This window comes from Ziziphus jujuba, chromosome 8 (genome assembly GCF_031755915.1).
Source record: "Ziziphus jujuba cultivar Dongzao chromosome 8, ASM3175591v1".
Lineage (NCBI taxonomy): Eukaryota > Viridiplantae > Streptophyta > Magnoliopsida > Rosales > Rhamnaceae > Ziziphus > Ziziphus jujuba.
This window is the reverse complement of record NC_083386.1, coordinates 29,525,488-29,536,268: the sequence shown is the minus strand read 5'-3', so window position 1 is coordinate 29,536,268 and position 10,781 is coordinate 29,525,488. Positions and strand designations below refer to the sequence as shown.

The following is a 10,781-nucleotide window of genomic DNA, read 5'->3' as shown; positions in this document are numbered from 1 at the left end:
CTGTCTTAGATTTCTAACTTAAAGATATCATGCACATATATATATATATATATATATATATATATATGTATATGTATATACATGCATGTATATATATCTACATGTGTAGGATTTTGATTAGTTGCTAAAAGTTTCCGTTTTATGTTGAGAATCTGGTAGGTTCCAAAGGTTGCCACATACCCAGACCATGATATGTGAGCACGTTCTCACGTTCTATCATTCCATGTGAGTCTATATTTTCTATTCACAAAAATTTTACCAAAATGCATAATACTTCACTTTTCCCAAAAAAACAAAAAAAAAGAAAAAAAAAGAAAAATCTTATATCACCACCAATATTTTAACCAAAGAGAAACTTATTATAATCCTAGTTTTGCCGGCCATCACTAAGCAGCTTCCTATGTCTTGATCAACATTGCTAAGGTATACGAGGACAATAATATATGGTATTTCAAAGATCGAAAAACTTTAGAATTTTAGTTGAAAATTACTGTTTTATGCAAGAAAAGAGCAGGAAAAAAAAAATAGAAAAGTACTAAAATTTGTTATAGCTAGATGAGAAAACGTCATCATATATACAAAGTCTTTGAGAAGTAGAGAGACTAGACAGAGAAGGTTACTTGATTGATGATGGAGGGAGGGACTTTGAAAAGTCATTGTCATCATTAATATTAATTATGAGTTTAGCTGCTCAAAAGTTTTATATTCACCGGAAAAAAAAGTTATGACCTTTCTGTACTTACTACTTTGTATCATTCTAATCCACTATTGCAGCCTCGCCATAAAAAAAAAACTGTAGTGTTTTTTTTTTTTTTTTCAAAATAAATAGCAAAATATTGAACATGTAGGTCTCTGATCACGATCACCAATGATCAAGAATTATTGAACAATATATTTATACATACAAAGTACAAACACACACAAACACGCAGACATATATATATATATATATGTGCAGCATTATTTTATGTCTATATATAAAAGTTACAGCGTACGCATTTTGTGAAATTAAATAACAAGCAGTGGACCCTAACATAACAAACAAACAGACAGAGAATACCAACATAACAAGGAGTACAAACTGCAATCATTGCGGGCTATTATTTTATTGAGGAAATTACTAGGAATTCTATGCATTTATGATAACGATAATGGTAATGATATCAATTACCCATTACCATTCTCCACCACCATCTTGTACTTTGAAGACCCGCTTTCAACCAGTCTCTTGTCCTTTTTCTTCACCTGAAACATGAGTTCCAATTTATCTGCCAGTGCGGTCATGAAGGATTGGGGTTTTCCCCATTCTGCAAGAGTAGTTTTTGTAGCGATTTCCATATGCATGGCTTGCACGCTGTAAGGGATTCCAGTCTTGCAGTAAACTGCGAAGGTCTCACAGTTGTTGTTCAGAAGATCGTAGGCGCCGAAACCATTGGTTTTGTGCATCTTATAGGCGCGATCGACGACCGTGCGGGGATCATCGGCAGGGCCCGTGGTGCATGTACCTGGGACTTGTACCAAGAAGTTTGGTACAGATACTTGGTATTCATAGAGAAAAAGACCGTGACCGTCCAGGAAGCAGTCAAGGCAGGTTTTCACCACTATTCCTCCCCCTTTCTTCTCCTCTGCTTGTTGTTCCCCGCGGCAGTTTTTGCATGTTTTAGGTTTTGTATTGAGGTGGATCACTCTATCTTTGTTGTTTTCCTTCACGTATATTCCTGTATATATAAATTTACATTAAAATTAACATTAATCCTTTAGGTTGATAGATATAAAATTTTGTTAAAAAACACATCATTCCTGTGTGTCATCAGTTTTTTAACGATAATAAATTGATTTTCAATTTTACTGTTAATAAAAGATTAGTGGCACACCTCTTATAATACTGCTGTGCACACTGTACCAAAACTGGGTAGATATATATAGATATATAATTAAACTCATATTGAAACTGATATGATAATTTTAATATAAGGTTTTTCATTAAATATATGTGTTTGATATGTTAAATTTTTTTTTAGGCAAAATAAATTGTGCGAGTATTAAATAATGAATTTTTAATCTCAATCTTTTGAAGTGATTTAAAAATTTTAAAAAAAAATTTATGATAAATCATCAAGTTGATTTGACAAAAGCTTGATTATACATATATATATATATATATATATGTAATTTTTAACCAAAAAAGCAATTAGTATAAAAGTGTAAGAGAGACTGCAGTCATATGCATGCATGTATCATTTGAATTTAAGAAATAATAATCAGGAAATTAACAAATTAAAGTGCTAGTTTAGATTTGATGGGGAACAATACAATTACCATGGTGAGAATACGTGTGTAGATATCTGTAGCAGTAAATATGATCTCCTGATTGCAGCTTTTCCTTGCTAATTCTGTTCGAAATGTAACCCATATCAACTCCTTTTCTATATCTCTCACTTTTCAAAGACTAACTTTCCAAGGTCTTTGTTGTGATATGGATGCTATGCAAAGCTGCTGCTGCTAGCCTGCTTATTTATAGACCAAAGAAACAAATTAAAAGTAAACTGTTAATTAATATAATTAAACAAAAAAAATTTAAAAAAAAAAAAAAAGAAGAAGAATCGAATATTAATCAATTTTGAAGTCTCTTAAAATACACGGTTAATTAATATAGTGCATATATAGGAAAACGGGAATAATTAAAACGTTTTTAGGGGTTTTAAGTTGTTCTTGTACTTCGGTAACAAAAAGGAGAAGAAAGCTCTTTCGTGAAGAACCTCTGCTTCCTTTTGTTTAGATACTTGCGTGTTTGACACGCTGGACTATAAAGAAGGACAGGACAAAAATTAGTGCTAGGTTGATGTTTGACCAATCAATTTTATCCGGATGAAATAACCCATGAGGAGGAATATTCATTCCGGATAAGATACCACATGGGAGGAATTCTGTACCCATATACGGTATACTGTCCCTTTTTGGTATCCATCCCAACTTTTTCCTTTCTCTTTTGACTTTTGACCTTTCTTACCCATGAAATCTTCTATTTTTTATTATTATTATTATTATTATTGTTATTTTTTAACAAAAATTTGGCTATTTCATTATAAAATAATAATAAATATTTTCATATGAGGATGTTCTTTTTTTTATTCCTAAATAATATAAATATATATATAATATTTGTGTTTTATAATACCCAACTGCCTCTTTTTCGTATCATCAGTTTCTTCCATCTTGTTTATTTTTTAATCTTTTTATCTTCCATTTTTTGTTTTTGCGTCAATTTTTGGTTTTAAATTTCTCTTTCCTCTTATCTTTCATTTTTTTTTTCATTTCTTTATTTTATTTATTTATTTTATCTTTGTTTTTTTCTTCTGAATTATTTATTTTTCTTTTTCTTTTCATATTCGTTTGTTCTCCTCTTTCAATTTCCAATTTTATCTCCCATTTTTGCTTATCTTGGTTTCATCCTCTCCCTTGCACAAGGGCTTGAATTGTTTTGTTTTTTCCTTCTTTTTTTTTTTTCTTTTGGCAATATAATAGTTATGTTATATATGGGAATTTTTTTTTTCTTTTTTGTTTTTTGTTTTATGTTTGTTGGGCTTTGTTGGGGTTAAAATGTGATTTCTAGGCTTCGTGCATATTTGGACTTTACACATGTGTCTGAGTTTGTTATGGTGGTCCTCCCATGTATTCAAATGGACCACTGGATTCTTTGAGTGGTGGAACCAAGTCATAGACACAAACTATAAGAATATACCAATCCAAAATAACAAAAAGCTCTCAAGTGGAATGAGTTAGCATAAAGTAGTGTATTAAGTGCGGACGAACTTATACTTTTTTACATATATGAATAATAAATGTTATAGTATGTAGGAAATTGTAGACATGAACATTTGTCAACATAATTTCATAAACGAAGCATCAACATAATTTCATAAACGAAGCAAAATTGGTAAAGAAAATGGTAAAATGAGTAGTAATGCGTAATTCAAAAAGGAAACAAGAAATTGTATAATCTGGAAGGATTAAAATAAAATAATTCAGGTGGTAAAACAATATCATTTGGTTGAACAAAAATAACATATATTTATTAATGTACATACAAATAACCCAAATAAAAATACCTAAACTAAATACCTAACTATACATATGACGAATAAATATAGCATTCCAAAAGGAGAAATAATTATGGCCAAGTAGAATAATACTTATAATCTACCATTTGGTGAGCCAGTTAATTAATGACACTTTTTTCCTTATAAAGTACTAATGGCCATGTTAAGAAAATATGATTGAACTACTTTCTCCTAATAAATGACTGATTTACTCGTACGTGCTTTTCCCTTCTTTCCTCCGAATAAATGTGTAAAATCTACTCCTCTAATTCTAATTAATCTTATTCTAAGCAAACCTACAATCTGTCAAGTTAATTAATGACCATTTTTAAGTTAACGAGATTAACTTCAGATAGTTTATTAGTAATCAGTCAGTATTTTCATAATCTACCTAAGCTGAATGCTTGTAAAAAGCCAACTAAAGCAATTGGAGATCAAAACCAACGAACTAAGTCGATCTTCATATCTAAAACAAAGAAAAATCTGTGGTGCAGTTGAAGGATAAAAGTAACATGCGTAAAGATAAAGTTATTATTACCCTCTAGGTAGTAAAAGAAGAATTTGTCCATCTTCATATAATAAGGGAAAAAACTAGTATTTCAAGAAAGAAAAAATAAAGTTCAGCGCATTTGAATCAAATTGATGTTGCACATACAATGATTATTCATGATCTCTATAAACTGTGCATGATTTATGCTATTTTATAGCTATGTAACAGAAGCCAGCTAGCTCAGGCACTACCACACTAAATTGCCTATTTGGAAAACTTATGAATCATTGCCAATAATATTATTACCAGTTTGAATTTTTTTTTTTTTTTTTTTTTTAATTTACCCATTTGTGTTGGCTGGTGATAAGCCTTATATCCTCTATTAATACATTGATCTCCTGCATGCAAAAGAAAGCCACTTAGCTGCTGCCTGAGTTTATCCAGAGATAAGTCAGGAGCTCGATATTCAAACACTTGACCTCCAACATTTCAGAGGAAGTGAGATTAGTTATGAACTCAGCATATATATAGTGAAGGATATCCAACATTGACTTGGGTTTCTAAAATTATCTAGTATATTTGATATACATGGACTGCAAGTAAAGTTTTGGAATTGGTGAAAAAAAATCTAAGCTTGCAATGTGGAGCACCGACTTTGAAGAGAAATCCAGAAGCTTTGAGTAAGTTTAGCAACCGACATATGCAGGCTATAAAAGGGAAGACAGGCTGCCATGTAATGTGAGCTACTCAATTGAGTGGAGTAGGCTCCTAGAGAGAGAGCTTTTCATGTTAGTGTTAGTAAAGAATGCTAGGTTCTTATGTGTGAATTAGTCTCAATTTGCTATAATATGTGTGGATTCCGCTGAACGTTTGAATGTTTTATGTTGTGTCTATGTATTTGTTTTGTATAAGTCATTAGTACAATAGAAGTGATTCATTTCCCCTGACATATAGAAAATTAATGGTGTATAATATAGTCACCATAATGGGTATGAATCACTGCAGCACGCAAAGCATTCATTCCATTGGAGCCATAGCGAGGAGCTGAAGGAAAATGTTGTAAAATGTGTTGTGCAACTTCTAGAAAACCTCCTTCATTAGCAAGAAAAAAGTGGAGCTTCATTAGCTCCATTCTCCAAATCCAAAAGTCCTGCATATTTTTCTGTCAGCAGCTTTGCAACAGCAATGTGGCCTTTTTTCATGGCAGCATGTAAAGCAGCATCTCTCTGGTTCAAGTTCTTCATCCTTACAAGATCAGCTTGTAATTGGCTTTCAATGTCATTAATGGAAACTCCTGTGAGAAGAAGTTCAACCATTTTTAGGCTCCCAATTTTTTCTGCTATATGCAAAGGAGTGTCGCCATTAGAATTTGCTTGGTAATTGAGAAATGGACATCGATTTTTCTTTTTCGAGGTTCAACACAAAAAAAAAAAAAAAAAAAAAGAGAGAGAGGGACCGCCACCCAATAGGGCTTTTCCGAGAGTACGGTCATTGGTGTCGAATACCTTCTCGACACTATCGAACCTGAAATCCACTCTCAATCGTTTTAGTGGGGAGGTAATTTTTTTCCTATCCTGGACTTAAGTTAAGGACCCCCCTTTAGCGAAGAACTCCTTTCGAAACTCACAGAAACGTGAAGAATGGTGTTCATGAGCTGGGTTGTGACTTGGGGAGGATCAATATTATGTTCCTCCATTTCCTGAATAAGGCTTTCTTTTCCTGATGCTGCGGCTTCCAGCACTGTCCTGTCCATCATCTTCCTTGTCTCACTCTGATCTATTTCTTGAGGATTTGAGTGAAAAAATGGGCCGAGTAAAATTTAGAATGGGACTAGAAAACTACTCTCGTTTTTTTTTCTTTTTTTTTTTTTTTTTTTTTCCTCCTTTGTCCAAAAATGTTAAACACTAGAAGCAATAAATCCAATTTAAGGGGGCTAGAACAAGAAATTAAACAGAGTATATTGCATACAAGAGACTGTAATTCTGTATATGCATGCAAACTTATACATGTCACCGGCAAGAGAAACTAAAGTAATTTCAATTGGATATTAAAAAAACAAGTTTACAGAATTCTCAACTGCTAAACCTCGTAATTTATAAATTAATCCATAAAACACACTCTACCTGTGACTCATCCAAGGTTTCAAATTTGAACACTTCCTATCTCCAAGCTTAAATATACATACATATATATATATATATATGTAGTTTTTATACTATCCTGGACATTTCTGACAGGGAATACGTCCTACCACATGTGGTGTGGTGTAAAATTTTGTAGTAATACACTGGCTAAGTAAGGAAGGCAAATAATGTTTAGTATATCTATTCTTACATGCATTATCAATACATTACCAATATATTACCAGCACCTGTGATGAGGGAAATTATGTGCTCAAAAAGATTTTTCTTTTATTTTTACTGCCAAGATGCATTTGAATTCAAGCAAATAAAGAAACAATTCTTTTTTTCATAATTAAGAATCATGTCATTATATATATAAATATATATATATATGTACATCTATGTGCATATGTATATATCCATAAAGATTTGCAAAAAAGGCTATATTGTTTTAGAACATGTGAAAGTCAAATGCAAAATTATCTAAAATTGATTAAGATGTCACTTACTGGTTCACCAAAAAGAAACCAAAGATCATAGAACCAATTCCAAATGGTCATGGAGATTGAACTATGCCTAAATTCGGTGAGCCAGTTAATTAATAACCCTTTTTTCCTGAATTTAAAAAAATAATAATAATCAATGACCTTTTAAAGAAATATGATTGAACTATGCCTAAATTCATCACAAGCATAAGGACCATGACGAATCATTTCTGCCATTCCATTGACATGACGTTGTTTAGCAGCAATATATGCAAAGCAGACCTGCCTTTCATGTCCTGGAAGTAAGCAATACAATTAGAAGGATTTCGAAGTAAAAGCAGTTGAGTTGCTGCAAGAGATGACCAGGATATGTAGCACTGTGAAGAGGAGTCTATTCAGATATATCCTTTCCTTCTGTAAGCCCCTTTCCTTTTTCAAGGTAAATGAAAAATAGATGATGCTCCAACGCACAAAATAATTTGAAAACCAAAACAAACATGAACATCGATGAACCTATAGTATTTTTATTGAGTAAAATTCCATGATTTATTCTACCAATTTTTTAATACCTACACTTTGTGCTAGTATTTTAATCATTGTATTTGGTTTTAGAAAATGGATTTCATTTATTTTTAATAGAATAGACAATGTTGGTTAAAAGAAATTAGTTACACTAATACTAACATATTTTATTAGTTATGAGATGGAATAGGAGATCTGAATGTTACATATATTTATAACATGTACTTTCGATATGTAATAAGCACTGTATCGAAGTGTTCCTATAGGGATAGCGTAGTGCCAATGTCCGCATTCCATCTTATGAGATGCCCTGAGTTCAATAGATTAATAGCCTCTTTTGTTTTTTTTTTTTTTTTTTTTTTTTTTGTTGGTTTGTTTTTGGGGGGCGGTTGGTGAGTTTAGTTTGATAGCTGTTAGAAAAATACTTTTGTTTTCATTTTCTGTTTTAGCACTACTACGATTATGGAAGCAGAGTGGAGAAGAAGAAATGGTGCAGAAAAAGCTCACCACTCCAACCACCAGTACAATACCAACATCCGTGAAGAGGGAAATTATGTGCTCAAACTGTTTTTTCTTTTATTTTTTCTTCCAAGATGTATTTGAATTCAGGCTATAAAGAAACTATTCCCAATTTTTTTTTCACAATTTATAATCATGTCATTATACATATATTATATAAAAAGATAGGCAAAAAGGCTATATTGCTTTAGAACATGTGAAAGTCAAATGCAAAATTATCTAAAAATTGATTAACATATCACTTACTGGTCACCAAAAAGAAACCAAAGATCATAGAACCAATTCCAAATGGTCATGGAGATTGAATTATGCCTAAATTTGGTGAGCCAGTTAATTAATGACCCTTTTTTCCTGGGAAAAAAAAAAGAAAAGAAAAAAATCGGTGACCCTTTTAAGGAAATATGATTGAACTATGCCTAAATTCGTCACAACAAACATCTGGACTGTGACAAATAATTTCTTCCATTACATTGACATGGCCTTGTTTAGCAGCAATATATGCAAAGCAGACCCGCCCTTCTAGTCCTGGAAGTAAGCAATACAAGTAGAAGGATTTTGAAGTAAAAGTAGTTGAGTTGCTTCAAGATGACCAAGATATGCTGCACAGTGAAGAGGTGTCCATTCAAGTACATCCTTTCCTTCTGCAAGCCCCTCTTCTTTTTCAAGCAGTTTTTTCATACTATCTACAAAATTATTTGTGATTAGTATTTACATATATATAACCATCCAGAAGAAAAGAAAATGTTATTACACATTGCAAGCAGACGTAAGATCAAATATTTAATTTTTCAGCAAGTTGATTACAGTAGTCTTATACAAAGATTACCCATTTCTGTTTTCCGGCAATCCTTATATTGTTCTCTATTAAAGCATTGATCTGCTACGTGCAAAAGCAAGTCTCTTTGAAGCCGCCTGACTCTTGACAGGGCTGAAAATTCCCTGGACAAGTCGGGCGTCCTATAATCTGCCACTCGAGCTGCAACAAACATTAATTATTTGAGTCTTTTGGAGAACATGAAAAGAATCATGAGATTAATTAGGAATTCTATCATCATCATGTATGGCATATGTATATATATATATATATATATATGATCACCATGACGGACACAAAGCAGTGCTGCATGCAAAGCATTCATCCCATTGGAGCCACAGAAAAAAGTTGAAGGAAAATGTTGTAAAGTTTATTCTGAAATATTGAGAGAGCCTCCCTCCACAGAAAGAAAAAGTGGAGATTCATTAGCACAGTTCACCAAATCCAACAGTGCAGCATCTTTTTCCATCAGCAGTGCTTTGCTACATCAGAGTAACCATTTTTCTCTGTAACATGTAAGGCTGTGTGTCATTGTCATTCAAGCTTTCATCCTTATATATAATCTTGCTAGCTTAAAATGTCCTTTGAATTTCCACCAATGAGAAGCAAAACCATTTTTTCATTCCCCATTTTTGCTGCTACGTATAAAGGGCTTTCACCATATGCATGAGCTTGGTGAAGAAGACGTGGATATAGCAGAAGATTTGTAATATCCATTTGATTGAATCTCACAGCTATATGAAGAATAGTGTTCTTCGGAGGTGTTACTTGATCAAACTTATGTTCTCTCGTCCCTGAAAAGGAATTCGTCACCTGATTCTGCAGCTTTCAACACTGTCCTGTCCATTGCCTCGCTTTCTTTGATATCTTTATTTGAGTGGAATGAGCGGCCAAAAGGTTTTTGGGCTGTCTTAGATTTCTAACTTATAGATATCATGCATATAAATATATATATATATATATATACATATGTAGGATTTTGATTTGTTGCCAAAAGTTTCCGCTTTATGTTGAGAATCTGGCAGGTGCTAAAGGTTGCCACTTACCTAAACCATGATATGTGAGCACGTTCTTGCCTTCTATCATTCCATGTGAGGCTATATTTTCTATTTACAAAAATTTTACCAAAATGCATAATACTTTAATTTCCCCAAAAAAAAAAATTTAAAAATTTCTTATATCACCCCCAATATTTTAACCAAAGAGAAACTTATAATCCTAGTTTTGCCGGCCATCAGTAAGCAGCTTCCTATTCAATATTGCTAAGGTATACAAGGACAATAATATATGGTATTTCAAGGATCGAAAAACCTTAGAATTCTAGTTGAAAATTACTGTTTTAAGAAAGAAAAGAGAAGGGGAAAAAAAATTTTGAAAAGTACTAAAATGTTTTATAGCTAGATAAGAAGACGTCATATACACAAAGTCTTTGAGAAGTAGACACTAGACAGAGAAGGTTACTTGATTGATGATGGAGGTAGGGACTTTGAAGAGTTATTGTCATCATTAATATTAATTATGAGTTTAGCTGCTCAAAAGTTCTATATTCACCCAAAAAAAAAAAAAAAAAAAGGTTCTGATCAGATGACATTTCTCTACTTAGTATCATTCTAATCCACTTTTGCAGCCTCGCCATGAAAAAAACAGTATAGTATCTTCTTTTTTTTTTTCCAAACTAAATAGCAAAATATTGAACATGTAGGTCTCTGATCATGATCACCAATGATC

General features: G+C 32.4%; 1 protein-coding gene across 1 annotated transcript; it reads right to left on the bottom strand.

The window, feature by feature from the left end:
- Positions 1-851: 851 nt before the first annotated feature.
- On the bottom strand, positions 852-2,509 carry LOC107414940 (protein LEAD-SENSITIVE 1). The gene is made up of 2 exons (XM_016023157.4): positions 2,320-2,509; positions 852-1,718 (listed from the first exon to the last, which is right to left on the bottom strand). Exons 1-2 carry the CDS (start codon positions 2,411-2,413, stop codon positions 1,168-1,170), a joined length of 645 nt encoding a protein of 214 aa, XP_015878643.1. The 5' UTR covers positions 2,414-2,509; the 3' UTR covers positions 852-1,167.
- Between the last annotated feature and the right edge of the window lie 8,272 nt (positions 2,510-10,781).